Raw genomic sequence first — 22637 nt, 5'->3', positions numbered from 1 at the left:
TTAAAATGGATCAACTGTTAAGTGCCCAACACTTTAATAGGTCTAAGTGCCCAAACCATATGTATTCTTCTACCTTTTCTCTTTTGTAATTTAGTTTTTAGCTTTATCATTTATCTCGCAAAGGCTGCCTCATTTATATATTGTTTATTTTTTGATGCCACTAATGTAACTGTACATAAATAAACTTCACTTTAGCAAGCAGTGTTGGTGGTGATCAGACTTGGGGATCATGTTCTTTTTTGCCCACAGATCTGTCGACACTGATTTTATTTCCGTCTATTTTCTTTTCTTGTGCACCCATCTTTCTCACTCTCTTTCTCATTATGTTTTTTCCTTGCTTTCCTCTGCAGGTGTGTCATAAGTGTGTTTCTTTTTCCACAGGTGTCATTCTTCCTGTTCATTGTGTTTGTGGTTTACACCATGCTGCCGTTCTCTATGCGGGAAGCCATCATCTCCAGCGTCCTGACCTCCGCCTCACACACCATTGTGTTGAGTGTCTGCCTGTCCACCACAGCTGATCACATGGAACCAATACTGTGGCAGGTAAGGTGATCAAGCACACATGTGGGTTAATAATAGGAGATACATTGATATAGAATACAACAGAGATTATCCACAAAATATGCACACATTACTGTGTGCTTGAACTTAATGAAATTCATTTTTGTAAATTAATCCTTATTATTTGACTAGTGTATAATTGTGTCAGAGATGGGGACTTGAGTCTGAGACTCGCACTCGACTAGCACAAACACAAACAGCTGACGTCAGACTTGACTTGCCACTCCACCCAAAAGACTTCAGACTTGACTTGAGCTTCGAGATTTGTCAACAACCTGTTTTCCTGCAATTATTGCATTTTAAATCTAAATTTATTCATGTATTTATTTTCTTTTATTGGCGCATATACAGTAGGGAAAACAAGTATTTGATACACTGCTGATTTTGCAGGTTTTTTCTACTAACAAAGCATGTAGAGGTCTGTCATTTTTATTATAGGTGCACTTCAACTGTGAGAGACGAAATCTAAAACAAAAATCCGGAAAATCACTTTGTATGATTTTTTTTTTTTTAATAATTGTCATTTTATTGCATGACATAAGTATTTGATACATCAGAAAAGCAGAAATTATAATATTTGGTACAGAAACCTTTGTTTGCAATTACAGAGATCATACGTTCAAACTCCTTAGTTGCCCTGGCTGTGTGTTTTGGGTCGTTGTCATGCTGGAAGACCCAGCCACAATCCATCTTCAGTGCTCTTACTGAGGGAAGGAGGTTAGCCAAGATCTCGCAATACATTGCCCTGTCCGTCCTCCCCTCAAGACCGTGCAGTTGTCCTGTCCCCTTTGCAGAAAAGCATCCCCAAAGAATGATGTTTCCACCTCCATGCTTCACTGTTGGAATGGTGTTCTTCAGGTTGTACTTACCCTCCTTCTTCCAAACACGGCGAGTGGAGTTAAGATCAAAAAGCTCGATTTTTGTCTTATAAGACCCCATGACCTTAGATTCCATCTCTCACAGTTGAATTGTACCTTTGATTAAAAACTACAGACCTCTACATGCTTTCTAAGTAGGAAAACCTGCAAAATCGGCACTGCATCAAACACTTGTTCTCCCCACTTTACGTTGGGGAAACTTGTGTGACGAGCTGCATGTCCCCTATATATGTGCACACTCACATATAAAAAAAAAATGCATTGACGACGGCAACACTAAGTCCTCCTGGAGTAGTGCCTTTTGTCATTAGTTTTGCTTTCAATAACTCTGTAAACCGTGGCAGTAAGCGAACAGCTATATGCAAGGTGTGTGGCACCAAGAGAAATAATGCCGGATCAACAACGTCAAACTTCATCAGGCATCTCAAAATGCACCCAGACAGGTCAGTCACTTAAACACAGTAATATGAAAAAGATGTTACATTTAGCTTATATCAACACAAGTAACAACCTAACCATCGCCAAGGGATTTTGCTAATGCTGGGAACAGGCAAATTGTATCTTTATAGTTAGACATCAATGGCGCACAGGAGGTGGGACGCACGGATCCATCTCCCCGGGAACAAATGTCGAGTGTCGAGTGAGCAAACTTATGTGACGTGTAATTGATCCCGTGGAAGATTTGTAATCTAGTAAGTGAGCAAGGTATACCCGGTCCACCAAACAATTGACTGTCTTGAATGTCTTAATTCTGCACAAATCTCTGATACTGTAGTCATATTTACTATTTCATTATTTCATCCATGTGTGGCGCAGCGGATCTGTGCTGTTCACCTGCCGTGAAGACACTGGCCTCACTAACCTCTCCTCCTAGGAGTCTATTCTCCCTCGAACTGGACTTAGTTTCACTGAGCCTTTTAACAGTTAGAAAGTAAATGCCGTTACATCACTGAGTTCAAACTGCTTATTGTGCGTAATTTCAACTGACACTGAAATGCATGTTGTTCTGTATCTGATGTGGTGCTGCCACTATTCTCTTGATTTCCACTTTGACATAGAGTGAAAGAGACATTACATTTAGCATATATCATCCCAGGTAACAAGCTAACCATTGCAAAGTGTAGTGCTAATGCTGGGAACAGGCAAATTGTATTTTTATAGTTGTATCCATGTCCGAGGGCTAGAGGAATGTGTTAAGAACAATTGATTTTGATATTGTACTGTATGGATGGTAGCTACAGGACATGCTTTGAATTCATGAGATTTAACAATACAGCGTTATGGACAGATCAGGTGGCCAGAGACTTAAACTTGACTTAAACTTGCTCCACAAAGACTTGAGACTTGATTTGGACTTTCAAAAAATGACCTTTGAACATCTCTGAATTGTGTGTCACAACAGAAATATTTATTTATTGCCGAGAGTTATTACTACCACTCTACAGTTCCCAGGAAGCACTGCTTTCCAGTAGATACTGAAGGGGCCAAGGTTATAATTGTTAACAAAAATAAATTAACAAAATAACAAAAACTAGGTGGGAAAAAAATTAAAACAAGGCATTACAAAAATACGATAACTAACTTTCAGTCGGGAACACTAGATGCATTTAACTATTTATTGCAACTAATGGTAATACAGTTATACTTGGCTGTGTTCTGATGATGCTCCCTGGATCAGCAAAATCGCATGCTAAGATGACACAGGGAGCACGCTGCTGAGACACCCCTTTCACTTATCAGAACTTTAATATATTTTGATGTTCCTCTGTTCTGTTGTGACAATAAAACAAATTATCATATTATTTTAGTGAGAACTCATAAATAACTACAAATAATCAATGTTAGGGAATCTGTTTTTTTTAAATATATATTGGAGTATCGAATTTTTTAATAACCAAATTTTAGTATCAGTATCGACCTAAAAATCCTTTAATGGTCGGGCTCTAATTATGACTGTGTCAGATAAAAAAGTGCCTTGCAGTGGAAGGTGGTAAAATATGTGTTTTTTTTTTTTAAAGGGAAAGACAGGGCATGGCTGTATGGGTACAGAGCCAGGCAGTATGACAGAGACAAGCACAGGACAGAGAACATTACAGGTGTGCTTTCACCGGCGACCTGATAGCTGCTGGTTAGTAATACTTAGGAACACCAAAAGCAGGAGGAAGCGTGGTTTAATATGTGTATCGATGCTGGGATGTCTACACAACTGTGTGAGTCGATTGACTTCAACAAGTTTGCCACTTCACTCAAACCACAGTTAAAAACACCTGTTGATGTGTGTCTTATGTAGTTTGTTGGCGATTTAGTTTTTTTCCTGGAAAACATCCCTTACCCATTCTGCACTTACTGCGGAGTCTTGTGTAGACTCTGTAGACATATTTGTGCTCATCATATGTACGTTGTTTGTTCTGGTGTTATTTTTAAATACATTGTATATGTATATTACTAAAATTGTATGAGGCTTTTAGTGCGTTATTATTACACAATACTTTTCTTTTTTTTTATTTTGCCCCTGACAAATAACCCATATTACAAAAAATACTAAAACTAATAAAAACTAAACCAAAACTAAGCATTTTCAAAAAAATAAACCAGCAGACCGCCTTAAAATCTAATTAAAACTAAACTGAATTCGAAAACAGTCGGAACAAATAAAATATATTAACTAATGAAAAATGGAAAACTATAATATCCTTGGAAGACGCTCACTGTACTTGAAGCAACAAACATACACAGTGCTGTTTTATACTCTAAACAGCCATCCTGCTGCTAGACAAAGATGCAAGTTAGGTTTTCTGCCGGGGTCTTATGAAACATTATAAACATACCCTGTATGTTGCTTTATGATCATCAGCTTTTTTTATACCTTTTGAGCTTTATATATTGTTACAGGTAGACATAGCTACCCCATATTATCCATAATTGATGGGAAGTGCGACCACTGTAGTGTTTGTATTTTTATTAAGATTGAACCTTAATGGAATTGTATTTCCTTTCCAGACATTTAATGTTTCCCCATTCTGCTCATTTCTGGTCATTTTAAACATATAGTCTATATTTTTAGCGAACAAACAAATGTGACCTTTTAAACTAAAACTGATTTAGCATAGCAGGTAAGCGATAGAAATTCTGTTGTTTGAATGTTTTTTATACTTTATTAGAAGGTCACCCTATTTCCAGCAGTATTGCTGTTTCAAGCGCAAAATGTTCAGACAGTTAGCATATCCTGGGAAAGACGAAGAAATAACTATCACGAAACCAGTTATCTGGCTAATGTAGACTTTTATTCATTTGAGCTCATTCAAAGCTGATTCCAAAAGTCAGTGACTGCAAATACACATACGCCTAATTCCAACTAATACATAAAAGAAACGACATTAGTTTAACAACCTCAGTGGTAATCATAGATTTCAAAGTCCAGCATGCAATTTAACATTTCACAGCTACAAAGGGCATTTCTTGCATACAAAAGGCCTAGTAATTCTTATTATACCATGTTCTCATCTCAGCCATGGACTACATGTAAATTGTTCTTCTCTACGCCTTTTTTGTGTATTGCTGTTTGTCAGCCTCAATGCTCAATCACAGTCTGAGTAAATTGTCAATTGTTGTTTCTACACAACAAAGAATTTATTATAAATTGTTATTCATCTTAATGTTACAATTTTCTATCATGCAGTATGACTGCCATTCTAAGATTTTTTGCGGGCATCACTAAATGGTTGATATCCTGTGTTCAGCTTTCCAACTTTTGGACAATGAAAGGTTGAAAGAACTTCCAAAGCCTCTCTGAGCATGAGGGCAACACTAACAATCAAAAAACAAATTTCTATTTAAAGAATAAATCAAAAGGATCAATAATAGCCTAGTATTCAAAATACATACTGTCCCTCAGATAAAAGGAAAACATGTGCTCACATAACATAATGCACATAATTGTACTCAGTGTACTGTATTCCCTACTTCTGTGAACTCTGCTGTGATGGCCTGTTATTTGGTCTACTTATCTTTCATGTGTAACTGTAGCATGGGCATGCTGGCATCTGGGCAGCCTGGGGCTGTACGTTACATGGTCACTATCTGTCAGCCCCTATTGTGCATCATGTCAGTTTGGATGTCAGCCTAATTCCAGTGGAAAATCTGCCAGAAAGGAATGTCCTTTTAAGAAACTCTTCCTTGTAGAAAAATTGGATAGTTTCAGTAAGTGTGAAAGCATAAAAAGGATGTTCTGAAAAATGAACTACTTTCAGCTTGAATTATGGGCAATAAATTAATGGAGCTATTTCCATCATTAAAATATTCATTGGCAAAACAAATGTTTTTTTGGTCTCAAATAATACATGGTAAAATGTGGTTCTCAAATATTTTATGACTCATTTATTTCTGAGATTACTTTAATTATAAATGCTTGCATTATACACAGAGCCTTTGCACGTGACGTTAGGCTCTACTCACGCAAAATATGAACCCCATGACGGAAGGAGGATGCGTTATGCTGTAGACTGACGGCAAGCCAAACCATACATGTTTGTTTGTGTTCGTGTTCTCACATACACAATCTGCAAAATAATCCTCACCAACACAACCAATGCCTTTTTGTTTTAAAGGACTGATAATATTAATAATAAAAGTATCCTTACCCGCTAACTGCCATGCTAACCAGCATTTCCTGCTAACAAGTCAACCGATAATGACCCACTCACATAACTAACAATCATCAGTTATTCACTGACCTAGCTATATACATATCCCAAAAAGAAAGCTGTTCCCTTGGTCATTTAACTTAACCCACATTAAAAAATATTGGTTATAAAGGTATAAAAGAAAACAAGTTAAATGCGGGTCTGCAGAGCTCCTACCCTGGCTAGCTGACCAGCTAGCTTTGGACTGCTCGCTAGCTGCTGTTCATCGCGTCGTAATATCCACTGGTCAATTTTAACATAGGCTACACAGCAAATATAATCACAGATAAGAAGATGACTAGATGTTACAATTATGTGTGGTTACTTTTTATCATAAACACCCCGTGATTTACTGCATGGATTAACATATGATAAATAATTAATGACTGCACTTCCCAGAGACTGGATGCGTCCAGGCATCCATTTGAAAGTAGCGTTGGCACACCCAGTGAACAACGTTATGTGGGTAGCCACGACCGACCATGTCCTCCAAAAACATAGGCTACGTGTTATGTAATTCTTTTACTTAAGTAAAGAACACATGTTAATACAAAATAAACCTTAGATTGATGTCTTAACTTTGCCGTGATGAGGTACCTTCCCTGCAGTTCCCAGCGCAGCATTGTGTACCTGTGACCCAGCCAGCTACAAAGAACTGGTAAAGCATCCAGATTTCAAAAGCTTTGAGATCAGCACCAGTGTATGGGGATACATACCCCTATGCGTTTACCACATAGTGGTACAGATTGTGTGGACTGAATTTGGAGGGAGGAAGAAGGTTTGGGTCGGTATCCAATCCTGCTATCGCCAACTTCTCCAAATACTCTTCTTTGTGAGCACCTACCAGATGCCCTACCTCGACCGATAACGGCACAACAACTTGTTGTTCAATAGAAAAAGCCATAGATATTATTATTATTATTATTATTATTATTATTATTATTAGTAGTAGTAGTAGTAGTAGTAGTAGTAGTAGTAGTAGTACTAAAGTTTATTTAGTGTTACTTATTTTGAACTGAAACTAATGAATCTTTCCTCTCATCTACTACACTGTTTAGCTTGTGCTGGTGATTCAGCCGTCTGTCATGGTGTCATCACATGGTAATGGTCACATATTTGCAAAGGGTCTGTACTAAAGGTTGGTAGTCTTTAGTCAAAAATAAACTCACAACAGCAGTTGAAGTATAGTAAGGTATTTAATTTCTGTGCCAGGGGTGATTCTTTTAGATATAAAGACATATATAGTTGTAGAAAGGCTTTTTAGGTAGTAAATATCATATATATATATATATATATATATATATATATATATATATAATACAAATACAAGTTTGGGCAAGTTTACTCGTTATTATCGCGTTAACTAATTAACAACGACAATTTTTTTATCACGCGTTAACGCAGTTTTTATTATTTCTTTATTATGTAAAAAGTTTGTTGCTCACAGGCTTTGTAAATACTGCAAAATTTTCTTTCACCGGAGTACTTCCAGTCTGAAATATCACCTTGACAGTTGATGCCAGCAAATAATTCAACAAAACACACAGTGGCGCGAGGCTTTGACAGGTTACGTTAGATGCAGCGTGTGGGGGGGGTAGAGATACACAAAGGCAAGAGACGCTAACAAATGCCATAGCGACGTGGATAGCTACAGACTTCAGGCCCAGTAGGGTTGTGGAGGACATTGGTCTGAGAATCGCAACTACGACGGCAGGTATGAGATTCCCTCAACACGCACCATCACAAGAAAAATACACGAGTTGTATAAAAAGGAGAGGACTGCAAAAGTGACCATGCTACATGCACCCTAAGGACTATTGGACTCACTGGGGACTATTGGACTCAATGGGCAACCAGAATTATCTCGGAGTTACAGTGCATTATACTGATGAAAAGTGGGCGCTGCATTCATGTGCTCTGACTGTAATGAAACCAGAGGAGAGACATTATGCTGAGACATGTGCGGGACACTATTGAAGTTGCACAGCAGTGGAATGTGTCAAATAAAGTCACCGCAGTCAGCACAGATAGTACGAATAGATACAAAATGTGATCGCTGCTGCAAGCCTTCTGCCTTCTGATCATGTCCCCTGCTTTGCGCACGGTATCCAGCATTCTGTCAGTGTCTCTGCTTTACAGTGCGTTGGACAGTGCCCTCAGTATCTCTGCTTAACAGCGCGTTGGACAGTGTCATTGCAAAGTGAAGAAAAGTTGTGGGGCACTCTAAACCCAGTCCAGCAAGTGCTGCAGAGTTAGAGCAACAACGGAAGAACGTGGACTTAAGAAGGAGTCACTTTTGAAACACGTTCCAACCAGATTAAATTCATCTCTGGACATTGTTTAAGTTGAGATGTACATACATTTTTTATTTAACTGCTACTTTATAAAAAAATGCTGGTAAGTTTTGCAGAACAAAGTTACGGCCCTTTTGTTCATATGGCAAATTTAAAAAAAAGCAAATATACACTACTTTTGAATTCTATTTCATTTTGCGATTAATGGGGGGGGAAATTATGTGATTATTTGCGATTAAAAATATAATCGCTGCCAGCTCTAATATAAAATAATATATATAATATAATATATATATATATATATATAATATATATATTATAATATATATATATATATTAATGTTTGTGGAAAGATAGAGGGACTATAAATGTCAGGAGGAGAAGAAAACAAAACACTTTAAATCGGACTGAATTGAAATAAAGTGTGATGCATTTTGATTGATTTGATAATGAAGATATAGAATTGTCAGTGACTATTTTCTTTTATCTGAAAGATGACTGTGACAGGCATATTACGAAGGGAATACTAATATTTTGTACAATCTGTGTGTGTCAAGTTAAAAAGGAATTGTTGGAGAAGACAGATTGCTGCTCAATTGGCAGTCAAGATGGCCTGCTGGGCTAGAAGTGGCATTGCCAATGAACAAAATGCCCACTAGTAAACACAGACTCTGCCAAATCCCGGCAGCTTTAGGTTTCCAGCCACATTTTGTTAATCAATGACAGTCATGTTGTTTTCTATCAGTTTGACTGGTCAAGTCTGTTTTTATTGTGCTGATGATAACAAGGTATGCATTAGGCATAATGTATTATGCTACAAATACAGTAGGTGTGGACAATATGTGAAGTGAAGTGCAACATGCATGTCCTAAAAAATGTCCATACAGTAAATTTTAAATTATGCCCTTAATGCACAGTCCAGACGGCTGCAGCCTGTGCATACATTTGCTAAAAGACAGAAAGCCAAACCATTAAATCACTTAACTAGTTTTAAAAAGCAGAAAGTTGATGAAAATAAATTGACAGTGATCATACTTGACATTTCTTCTATACAGGATTTTTAAAAGCACAATCATGAAATGATTCAAGCTTGTTCCTCTTTTCTTTTTTGCATCTGTCACTAGTGTGTCTGTGTAGTAGTCTGTGTGCCATGGAAACAGCACCTTGAGTGGCATAGCTCTTAAAGGGGACTAGTGAATCCAATATCCTGATTGTGTGTAGTAATGGAACTTATTTCTTGATTTACAGTATAGTATGTCAGTGAAAGGTGCTTACATTTTGCTCACCTTTTTATTTTTCAAAAACAAATTTGTAACTTTATCAGTGTTTGGACAGGTGAAAACCAGTCAACCGTTAGTCAACAATTAAAAACTCATGGGGAAAATTGTATTAGAAAAATAGGTGTATCATACAAGATGTAACTAACATACATCTGGATTAATATACTATTATGTGAGTAGTTTGAAAAAATCTGACTGAGACAACTTTGTAAGTAATTCAGGCCATGAAAAGACCTTTTCTAAGTAAATGCTGAAGATATGCATTGTAATATGATCACTTTTAACAAATTTAACATAACCCATACATAAAATTAATACACCCTTGAGGAAATAGGACATAAATGATCATTATTAAATGGTTTTTCTATATCTTTAGCCTGGAAATGCATCAAGTACGTCAGAGATACTCAGAGATCCTAACTTTCTGCTAATGTACAAAGTTATCTAAGTAATCTACCACTTATCATTGTTTTGTAGCCTGACAGTTCCTTGATTTGACCTTGAATTTACATTCTGTTGTAAGCCAAAATTGATTAGAAGCCATTTTCTTTGTTTATTTCTTTAATTTTCTGCTTTGTGTGAGTGAGAAACAGTACATACTCTGAACAAAATTATAAAAGCAACCCTTTTGTTTTTGCTCCCATTTTTCATGAGCTGAACTCAAAGATCTAAGACTTTTTCTATGTATACAAAAGGCCTATTTTTCTCAAATATTGTTCACAAAACTTTCTAATCCATCCACCTAACAGGTGTGGCATATTAGACAGCATGATTATGGCACAGGTGTGCAGTAGGCTGGGCACAAAAGGCCACTCTAAAATGTGCAGTTGTTCTCAATTGGAGGGGGTCCGAAAACCAGTCGGTATCTGGTGTTATGGGTAGGGTTGGGGTTGAACCATCTCTCGCTCGACCTGACTGCAGTTTGTTGTCGTAACCTAGTTGAGTTAGAAATTGCTCACATTCAATGGCGCAAGTGTTCTCTTCACGGATTGACCATAACACCAGATGCTGACTGGTTTTCGTGTTGTTGATGTACAGTACACATGCTACATTTAACTGCTACAGTAATGATTTCCTGCCCAACATTTCACAACTTAAAGTGGACATATTATATAACATTTAGAGGTTCATACTTGTTTACATGCTTTAATGTTCAAGAAACACTTTTCATTTACTGCCCATGGCTGCTGCACCTGTATTCACCCTTTGTATGAGACACTCTGTTGGAGCGCCTTTTTCTCTAAGACCCCCTCCCGAAAAAAATCAATCTGCACTGATTGGGCATCCCATGTCTGCGAGTCTCTGATGCTCCACTGTGTTTTTTCACTCTGGAGCCTGAGACTGACTGCAACGGCGTATAAAGCAGGACTTTCCACTGTGAAAAATCACCAATAAAAGCATTTAAACAACATACTACCAAACCAGAAATGTTTCAAGAGTAATGTGACCCGGAATTGGTGAGAATTTACCAACATTGGCAGCCAGGATTACATATTTTACTACCGTTGGCATGCAGCTACACTACCGGTCAAAAGTATGGGGCCACTTACAAATTTCCATTCCACTCGATGTTAGACAGAATACCAGCTGATCTGAGTGGGTGGTTGATCTTTAATGCAATATCTACATTGCCCATTATCAGCAACCATTCATCCAATGTTCCAAAGGCCCATTCTGTTCACTAATCTAATATCATTTAATAAAAACTAACTGAGAAAACATTGGAGAACCCTTTTGCAATTATGTAAGCACATAATGTAATATGAAAACTGCTGCGCTGGTTAAAAAAACAATGCAACTGATCTCAACTGGTATTCTGTCTATAATGGAGTGCAATGGAAATTTCAAAAGTGACCCCAAACTTTTGACCGGTATTGTACATGTGACAATGTTAACACCGCAGTAGCTCAAATAGTCTTGGAGTTGCATAACACTTTTAGTCTTCCATGTTAATAAGGCTGTTACTGTTACTGCCGAAAAATATGGCTTGTTACTATAAATGAAGCTGTGTTTTTCATCAGACCAACTTGATCTCTGAGCCAAGAGGCAACAACTTTTTTTCTTCCTTGGTTAGTGGGCTGTGCACAAGACAAGCACTTAAATGCTAATGATTGGCTGAGGTTGAGAAAATTTCATGGTAAGCCAATCAGAGGTAGAGTTGGGCGGGTGTTCATAAGCACGCATAGAGTTAGTCAACAAGAGACAGGTATGGCGTTATGAAATCAAGGAGAGAGGTAACTTTTCCTGCTAAAAATGTCTTGCCTTGTTAATGGAGTTGGGACCATCAGTTGAGTTGTGCAGAAGTCAGGTTGATACATAGCCGACAACCCTATTGGACAACTGAATCAGAGCAAAGGGTGTCTACTTTGAACAAACTAGAATATAAGACATGTTTTGAGTTATTTCACACTTTTTTGTTAAGTACATTATTCCATATGTGTTCATTCATAGTTTTGATGCCTTCAGTGAGAATCTACAATGTACATAGTCATGAAAATAAAGGAAACCCATTGAATGAGAATGTATAACCAAACCTTTGGCCTGTACTGCATATTTATTTATTTTTGCTATGGTGCTCAACTAGCATTATCTAATTTTCCCCAGTTGTGGCCTGTTGAGGGGCAATAAATATCAAAAGTTCCAAAACATCTAAGTTATTTGTTTTGATCCACTAGACATAATATCTACAAACATGGTATTTGATTGGAGGCTAGTCTCACTTCGTCCCACAGCAACATTAAAAGAGTTTAGATTTGTGTACTTTTTTCTGTTAATGTATTGTATTAAGTGTCCATTTCATTATAATATTTAGATTTATCACAAATAATAGAACATGCAGATGTATTTTAAGTTCCATTGAAGAGGCGTGGAGTTGGGGTCACATTTGAGTTTCAATGTACTTGAAAGTAACGCATAAGTTACTTGTTGAAGTAACTAGTTACTTTTATATTTTTAACTGAGTATCTAAGTTAGTTACTTTTTTGAATAAGTAACTAGTAACTGTAATTAATTACTTTTTAAAAGTAACTTGCCCAACACTGATTACTGTATATAATGTGACAGGAAATATGGAAAAGTGTAATAGTTCCACTTTAAGACTTTATTTGTACCAGGCAGATTTAGATTATCTTTAATCATACAATGGCAACAGAAAGTGATTTATTTCTCTGCTTATTTTACTTTTAATGTTTCTGAAACTGTGTATTTTTTTTAATCATGATTATAAATGACCTGTAACAGCAAACAAGACTAACAGTGAAAGAACACTATTTTTATATAAGTTTTTGTTAATGCCTTTGCTCAGGTCCTTTACTTGTGTAAAGCATCCTTGGGTTTCATTAAATGCGCTATATTAATCTAAGTTATAATTAGGGGTCCAAGCCCGAGGCTGAGTGTACCGCGTGTAACGCAGTTCACACAGCAGGGCTGTGGAACCCTATTGTTTTCCTAAGGATTATTCTTTTCCATTGTTATTATTAAATTTGTTGCTACCATAAACGCTTAATGCTTTGGCTTGTGACAAAGAGACAGTGATAACTTTACCCAGTTTAGCTAACAATACATCCAGGCTAAGTTACCGTATGCAACACTTGTAATGCAATGATGCATGTAACAATAAATGATTGGAAATGATTTAGATGATGAGTCTGGGCAAAACATTAATTGTAACCTCTAGTTAGCATGACATTCCGCCAATGTTATCTCGGTTATACAGAACCGCAAAAAACAAAGATCTTTACGACAGAAGGTGTCAAAGCGTCCGCTAGAATCAATACAAACTGAAAGTTACAAACCACTTTAAGGAAAACAGTTGAATAAACCTCTTATGGATATAAAATAGCATAATTTTGCTCAAGTACATCATGAATGCCACTGTGAAGGAACAGTTTGACATTTCGGGGAAATATGCCTAATTGCTTTCTTGCCAAGAGTTGGAAAAGAAAATCCACCACTTGTCTGTACAGTAAATGTGAAGCTATCTCCAGAAGTGTCTCTGCTGAATGTCTGGTAACCTCACGTGACGATAAGATCTAAGAGGTGATTGTGCCTCCTAAAACCACAACATATTGTTTGCACACTTTGGATAATGAGCAGATGAGATGAGCCGTTTCCATTCTTCATGCTGAGCTCAGCTAACTGGCTGCTGGCTGCTGGCTACGTATTTACTATTTATAGACGTGAGCATTAACAATATTCTCAGCATGAAGTGAATCAGCATATTTCCCAAAATGTCAAACTATTCCCTTAGAAGCCTAAATGTGCATGCACATGCATACATTCAGTAGGCATGCATTTGTGGTATGTTTGATTTTTTTAAATTTAATTTCATATCATTTAAATATTTCACAATCCCTCAGCAATTTGTAGAACAAGAAAACACCACTCTATCCTACCAGAGTTTTGTAAATGTCAGCCATTAAATGTCCACAGTTGTGCATTACTCTAGTGTCCATACAAGCTGCCAAGGAGGTATTAAGTGAGAGGGAACTATGCTGACATCTCCGCTTTGTCAAGTCCGTTAAACTTTACAGTGCTGGCTCTTTGCAGTCTTAACTTAGTTCATTCATTGAAGAGGTGAAAGCCCCATGTTGGGTCCAGATTTATGTTCATGTAATACTTACTTGAAGAAATATTTAATTACTTTTTCCATTCCTTTCCTGCATGGTGTGTACATCAGTAATTTATTGTTGCATTATTATATTGGTATTTTCCTAAAACTATATTTTTCTTGGCTACAAAAACGTGAAGAATGATCTGGCTACTTGATATAAAAATATACTTAGTCTTTTAGTATAGTAGTCAAATGCTCTTTAAGGATAAAACATGTTTTATGTAACAAAGGTCCCTATTTTGAAGTCAATTTTTATAAAGACTGTATGTGTTAAACTTTGGAATACTCCAAATATCCAAACTGATGCTAAACTCTGTTGTAGATAGTTTATAGAAATTTCAAAATTTTCCCTCTGTATTTTTATATCATAACCTAACCTCTTAGACCTAAAACAACTTTCATTTGCATTCTTTGTTCTAACATTTTGAATGTAAAATTACCCATAATTCATTGCAGTACTCACTCTATTTAAGCTTCATCTAATAAAATTACACATTGATTCTTAGCGGTAGCAGCTGATGCATATTCCATGCATTACCTGTTTAAGGTAGTTAAGCTTTATTTGAAGTTAAGCTTTATTTGAATCCAAATGGAAGTATCAATCTTTGCTTACTTGATATTTAACTTTGATTGGTTTCTCTTTTCTTTTTTTAAATTTGAATATATATCTCGCTCAGAATGAATAATGTATCATGTAGCCCCCCATCATCACATAGCCTTCACCATACCTAGAGTTTGGATAGTGGGTTTTAGATGGCGCAGCTGATATATCACATGCCTTTGGTGTGGTGGATATGAGTTCAGTTCCCACTGCAATACATCAACCAGTGTGTCCCGGACCAAGACACTTTAACTCCTAGTTGCTCCACAGGGGTGGCCTCTCACATATAAAGCAATTGTAAGTCGCTTTGGATAAAAGCGTCAGCTAAATTATATAATGTAACATGTAATGTTTTATGAGTTATACCAATAGCTGGTTTGATTTGCAATGAGAGATGATTTTATGGAAAGTACCCCATGCCAATTTCTAGGTATGGTGAGGAGTATGGGACAATATGGGATTATTTCATTTCCAAAGGCCAAGGGAACTTTATCAGAATACATAGTATCTTGGATGAAATAACTGGCCTTTAAAAATAAAACTCTGCCTGCCTCTATGGGGATATAACATAGGGGTGAGTTTACTTATGCACCCTGTATTTTAAGGAAGAACATTTATCGAGACATTATTCATTCACAACGAAAATTGGTGTCTTTAAAGGTTGGATTGTTCTTTATTTTTTAAATTAAGGCATTAAGATCAATTTCCAGAAGATGAATGTTTTATTCTTCTTTTTAGTCAACCCTAGCATGGGATCCTAAATTTATGAGCAGCACTGTATAGTAGCCCAAATAGTGTTTAGCTCTCTGACTTAGATAATCCCAGAATTCAGCATTAGGGCTCAAAGCCTTTTAGAGGCCATCCTCACCAAACTCCACTGTTAAGTGTAATTGGGTACCTGCGAGGTATGAATGATGCACACAGCTGACCTTTGAGATGGCCTGAATTGCTGTTAGTGTCTTGTCTAACAGATGTCAGATAATAGAGTAGCTCCCAGGTCTAACTGAATGCAGTCAATGTAAAAACGTGTACACTTTACACACGAAAGGTTTGTGACTAAGGGGTTTGTCAAAACATGAAAATACGTGTATATTTCTGCTTTCTGGATTATGTTATAAAATAGCATACGCTTTTGCTTACTAAAAGAAGATAAACTCAGTACAGTAGAGAAACGCACTCATTTATCTTTGCATTCTGATGTCAAGTATTGCCAAGGCAATCTTCTGTGTCCACAGGAAGTATCAAGTCACACTTTACTATTGAGAACCGGCTTCTTGAAAGCAGTGAGTAAGTTTTCTCGGCTGTCCCAAACAATTATTTTTTAAACGATTAATCTAGCGATTATTTTTTTTGATTAGTTGACTAATCAAAAGATTCATTTTTCAGTTAGAGATTATTTTCCCATTGCTTGATTATTATAAAATTTACACAAAACACTTCAATAAGGTTCAAATCTCTTTTTATTAAAATTGTTTAACACTTCATTGTTCAAGTAAAATGAATTTCTTGTGCAACCTGAAGCCTGAGCTATCTGAAAGAATCTGGCCTGGTTGCTACAGATGGAGAGACACAGTTTACCACACACTCAAGTCAGTGCAGGACATACTGTATACGCGGGAGTTAGGAGACATGCTGGAGAGGCGTAGGTGAGCAGAACTTAAGGTGTTTTGCTGCTGTTATCCTGACTCAGGGAAAAATATACAGTCATGAACTAAGCCAGGCTTGTAAATGCATTGCCTTTATTCTAGAGACAATATATAATATAATGTTTAGTCTATAAAAATGTGCATAGAGACAATAATAAATTCAGTGCATAGCAAATACAGTGAAAAGATGTGTACATAAACCCAGCTGGCAGACCTCATATGCACATGGTCTCTGCCCCTGATGTTTGCGTTTGTCAAATATAAAGGAGAAACCGGTACATTCATCTAATTTATTTAGAACAGCATTTAGAGCACAAAGTGTGAACACACAAATCAGATGCTGTTTTATGTGTTTCCAGTGTGGGAATCTGTACTCCTAGTTGAAGTTATTGCTTCTTATAATTATTGGTTGTGCATTATTGTATAGATGTTACAAACAAGTTATTGAACTGTGCTAATAGAACAGCAGAAAGTGTCATGACTACTAAAAATCTTTTTTAAGATGCAATGGGAGAGAACCATTAAATTGTCCATTTACAAAATATTGAGCGCAAGGTTATTAGGGCCCCTTGGTCTATATACCTTCACTTGTCATCACTGGACCACATCCTATCATAATAGCTCCTGTAATGGGGCTTCCTGTGTAGTGCTGCAGTGAGGGATGCATTAAATGTGAATGAAGGTAAAGAATGGTTTTGAAAATTAAAATAAACAGAATAGACTGCACTTCTCACAGTTTGCACTTTGTGGGTATTCTGAAGAGCTTTGGTTGGAGTAAGCATTTATCCTTCTGTGTCATTTTTAACATGTTGTATTCTCTGCTGTTAGTGGGATATTGACTGAAAAAGGGGGATAGCATACAAGATGAGTTCCACACATGTAGGGGCAATACAATAGTTCTCTTTATATTTTGTCTTTCGATGTCAGCCTTTTGTATATATCCATTACTTATGGTAAACTACCGAATAAAATACAGCATGATTGTAAGCATTACCTACAGAATGTGCCATGAATACATAATTGACTCCTTTTATCTGTTGAACAAATAGTCTGGCTTAATAATGTGAATGAAATACTGAAAGTATACAGCTGTTGTGTGTAATTCTGAGTTGTGTGTAAACATGCTAACATTTACAGATCAGCCTGTTAAGTTTAAATAATGCTGAGGACGTACCAAATGTGGAGATATTACTGTCTTGTTGTTAGACAAGCTGTATAGCTTTCAACAATTAGAAAACTACAAATACCATTGTTTTAATTAAACTTGATCAAAGTTGGGAGATCCCAGAGTTCACAAGGCTGTCCAGTGGTAATCTCATCATTGAGTGTCAGATTTTAAACATTAGTTCTAGATATTCTTTACTAAACTGAGTTTTGATGTTTTAGTAGAGTCTTGCCTAGTCATTAGTAAAACTACTTGATTACAATAAATATGTGTAAAGCATGAGTATGATTAAAAACAACTTCATCATTTGAGCCATGCCATGGTCAAATAGAGCCTGTAGTGGGGGATGTTTTTTGTTGCAATAACACAAATTAAGAAACAGGTGGATGTACGATGAACATGGACCCAAGGGAAAGTCTATATAGACACAAAGTGCGAACACACTGTTAGCCATTGGGTATATATATATAAAAAAGTAATATTGTATATACTGTATTTTTATTTTTTTATTATATTTTTTTAGCTGGTTCTAAGAAGAAAGATTGATCAAGGTGCTTATTCTTTAAATAACTGATTCACAAGAAAATGATGTAAGCTGTATTGTTTATGTATGCCACATTGCCCTTGTAGTAAACACAGTTCTGCGTGCGGGGCTGGATGTTGACATCACTGCAGAATCTCAGTTGCCAGGGCCTCCCTTTAGGAAAAGCGTTTGTCCTATTTCTGACTTAAGAGGTTTTTCATTTGTCTTGCTTTCATGTCATAGAAACTCATTTCCTCCTTGGGACTTAGAATCCCTAAAGTACAATACTCATATTGGGACATGAGAAAATAGCTGTTTTATCACTGTTGTCACAAAATAAAATAGCTTTTCTGATACTGCCTGTTCATGTACAATAGTTAACACACCAACAGTGTTGAATGTATTCCCTTTCACAGCTCTATTTCTCCTCTTTTTAAATAAATGCCAGATTGCTAGTAACGCGTTCATATATTTTACTTTAAGATTATTTGTGTCTGATATTTATCTAACACCAGCTTTGTCTGTCCTCTGTTTCTGTACAGATATTGGCCAATGTTATCATTTTCTTGTGTGGCAACATGGCGGGGGCGTACCATAAACATCTGATGGAGTTGGCACTTAAACAGACTTATCAGGACACCTGCAACTGCATCAAGTCCCCAATTAAACTGGAGTTTGAGAAGAGACAACAGGTAAAGTGGTCAACAAGTGTTAATGACCAGTGAGCCAGTGACAGTCAGGCCGGCAGCGAATGATTACGTACATGTTGTGATCTTGCTGGTGATAAAGGGTGGTGTTGATTACAATAATGATGGGGAATGAAAATATACATATACAGTAAGTAATTGATTATGTAAAATTAATGAGTGTGGCAGAGATGATAATGTTGACAACAACAAAACTGTCGGCAACTGTAAGGCAAGAAATTAAAGAGTTAATTAATTTAAACATTATGGCACACCCAGGACTTGATATTTAATCCAGATTAAAATATTAAATGTTGACACAAAAAGGGGTTTTGAGTTGTTTCATTAAAATACCCTCACTGAAACCCCATTATTTATTTTTTGTTAGATGTGTGTCTCATACACCTGCACTATGTGGTAATTGGGTTAAACAGTCCCTCTGTAGGCATGTACCATTTATCTTCTTTCTGTGCTTGCAGACTTTGCCCTAATGTTTTTTGACTCATCATGATCTCTGCATATAGCTGTCAGTGCTTGATTCCTGTGGTTTAGGAAGGGAAGGAGTCCACAGGGGATTTGTGTTGTGTTTTAAAGAATGTGGTAACTGTTAATGGCCTTAGTTAGTGTAATGGTCCCTGGAGCCTATTGCAGGTGGTAAATTCTCTGTAGTAAAAGCTATTTAGCATCCAATGACTACTGGCTGAAATCTTTGCAGTTGATTAACAAGATATTTGAACATCTGCAGCACATTTTTCCCTCTAAAATAAGTCTATTGACATCCATCCATTTGTACTTTTTGGTGTGCTGCCTGATGGCCTGAGGTCCATCACAACTGTGTCCACATTCAAAAGCAAACTCAAATCTTTACTATTTTATAGATATTGTCCCACTGAATATGTCTTTCCGGCTTTCCACATATGAAGGTTATTACAGTGAATTCAGGTGAACGCAAATGGTGCTGCTGCTTATGAGCAGCATGGTTTCCTGTAAGAAATTAGCAAAGTGTTGATTAAAGCTTACTGCTGTGCAAGCCTGGGATGTAGTTAGCTTTTAACTACAGCTGCTGCAGTTGTAGCTTGTGGGTTCAGTCAGATGAGGGTGAATGCAGCTGTTGTGAAAGCACTGCCTTGGGGTGGAGCTGGTAATCCCTTTGGTGAATCCAGCTTTTGTTCTTACAACTGCCATGAGTGAAGCTGAAAATGCCTCGGGTGGAGCGCTTCGCAGTTGCCCTGGAGTGCTATTGCTGCCTGCGACAGATGATGGTACATGTGGAGAGACCTATCTCTGGTGCTTATAATATATGCTGTTTGCTGCATGCCTTTATCCAAAGTTCCCTGCAGTACAGTGAGTACATACATTTTCGGTATGTGAGTGGTCCAAGGGGGACTATGGGAATTCATCATAAACCCAAAGCCCTGGCAGCGTTTGTTAGCAGCCTCCATGGAACTTTCCTTCATGTAGAACCTTTTTGAGCCTCAGCAGCTGTGCAGGGAGATGATCAGTGGTGCAGGGAGACTTGTTAGAGTTGGCAGTGTCTTTGGCTTAATCAAGTGTTTTCTCAAATCTTGAACTTCTAACCATAATCAGAGTTGTATTTGCTAACTACTGCGTTGGATTAGAGTAATACCCACAGTAGCTTTAGAGAGAAACAGAGAGAGTGGATTAAGCTAACTCTAAATAGAAGAAAGGTTGTGAGGTGTATAACAGTTGAGTCATTCTTCTGGTGGCTGTCAATAAAATAGTATGCACTGCAAAACGTTTTATTTTAATTGATCATTAATTTGAATTACAAGAAGTCAACCTGACACAATGTAGTGCCCAATAACCTTCACTTTGCACTTGGAGCTTTTCTGGATACCTGCGACAAAATGCTGACGGCTTTTTGTCTCCTCCTGTCTTCAAAGGTTGATGCATCAAAATTAAATTAGCACTGAATTCAATTACATATCAAGTTGTAGAAAATGGAAAACTTATTTAGTGACAAGTCAAAGTCCCTGGTGATGATTCTTGGATTACACCTTTACTTTGGATGTGAAAGCTTCTCCAGTGAGTGATTCTTTGGGGCTATGAAGCAATGAATCCCTGTTAAAAAACACTCTGAAGGACAAACAAATGTTATAATCTTCTTATTTATTCTTGATTTTCCTTACCATCCCTCTAGTATTAATTATTCTGTCTTTGTATAACTGACATTAGGAGCGTCTCCTGTTGTCTCTGCTGCCAGCTCACATTGCCCGTGTAATGAAAGCTGAGATCATCCAGAGGCTGAAGGGCCCAAACTTCGGCCAGATTGAGAACACAAACAATTTTCACAACCTCTACGTCCAGAGACACACTAATGTCAGGCATGTATTTTTTATTTGGATTACCACTTACATGACTAATCAGTAGTGTACTGGAATGCTACGGTCTTCCTGGAAAACATGAAACCATAATATTATAGTACATTGATTTTTTTCCCCATCTCTAGTATACTGTATGCTGATATAGTGGGATTTACACGGCTGGCCAGTGACTGCTCACCTGGAGAGCTGGTGCACATGCTGAATGAGCTGTTTGGCAAATTTGATCAAATTGCAAAGGTAAACATTTGATTATTGGACTGTGCCACTAACTAGGGCTGGGCGATATGAACTAAAAATCATATGGCGGTATTATTCAGCTGATACACGATATACATTATATCTCAGGAATATTTTACAAAATGGGCTAAATGTTCAGTTTTAAGTCAAAGCCACATTTGAGATGTCACAAGCACTTTTATTAAACAGATTTTTATCGATTGAAAATGCAAAGACAGGGTTTCCTTCCCAGTTTGAAAATATATACATGTAGCTGCAACACGTGTAAATGAAAAATTATCTTAAATAAATAGCCTAGGCTATATTAAATATAAAGGCCTATCTCTGAGAAAACTCCTTTACTTGTTTTCAAACAATAACAGACTAAGATTAAAAGAGAGAAAGAGGGGGGGAGGGAGGGAGGGAGGGAGAGGGGGAGTGCGATGGACTGAGGTGTATGATATAAAAGCTTTCTTTGATTATGAAGCCGATTGTTATAGTACAATTCTCTGGTTTATCATTAAGTGTCTGAACTACACTGCAGACTTGATTCTCTATAGTGACGAGTGACTCATTATGAATGGCTGCAGGTGGACACGAGACACGAGACGTCAGTGGAGTCTCGTGTCTCGTGTACAAAATGTCTGTATCGTCTCTGCACTGCATTTTTATGAACTAGGATTATAGGGCTATGAGTCACATCTATTGCCTGGGTCTAGCAGGTGCAGTCTCACACTTCGTGTTTTTCACCGTTGCGGCCGCAACAACAGAAAGTAACCAGCGGTACAAATACAGGATTTCCTTTCATGCTTAACAATATACAGCTGTGTTAACAACAATTAAAATTGTAGACAAATGTTAGTAGTGTGGACCGGCGCTGTGTCTCTCCATGTCGTAGGAGAGCCGTGTGTGAGTTGGGGTGGGGCTGAACAGAGAGTGAGAGGAGAGATCCAAACACGGGTTTCTAGAAGAAATGGGTCATGTAACGCAACATTACGTCATATCGATATAAACGATATTGTGTTATCCCAGAACTTGGAATATATCGATATAAGGTAAAATATCAATATATCGCCCAGCCTTACCACTAACTACTAACACATCTTAACAATGTATACATTTTGCTTCCTCATTGGGGGCCCAACGAT

At 37.2% G+C, this 22637-nt stretch overlaps 1 protein-coding gene across 2 annotated transcripts in view; it reads left to right on the top strand.

The window, feature by feature from the left end:
* Window positions 1-22637, top strand: part of adcy2a (adenylate cyclase 2a) — a 77381-nt gene that overhangs the window by 20658 nt on the left and 34086 nt on the right. For both annotated transcript variants that reach the window (XM_032517725.1, XM_032517724.1), the window contains exons 3-6: window positions 382-543; window positions 18785-18934; window positions 21125-21273; window positions 21399-21510. In XM_032517725.1, coding sequence (XP_032373616.1) covers window positions 382-543; window positions 18785-18934; window positions 21125-21273; window positions 21399-21510 — 573 coding nt within the window. The remainder of the gene's footprint in view (window positions 1-381; window positions 544-18784; window positions 18935-21124; window positions 21274-21398; window positions 21511-22637) is intronic.

The sequence above is a fragment of the Etheostoma spectabile genome, chromosome 6, assembly GCF_008692095.1.
Source record: "Etheostoma spectabile isolate EspeVRDwgs_2016 chromosome 6, UIUC_Espe_1.0, whole genome shotgun sequence".
Classification (NCBI taxonomy): Eukaryota; Metazoa; Chordata; class Actinopteri; order Perciformes; family Percidae; genus Etheostoma; species Etheostoma spectabile.
Note: the sequence above shows the minus strand (reverse complement) of the source record. Positions and strands in the feature narration are given on the sequence as shown.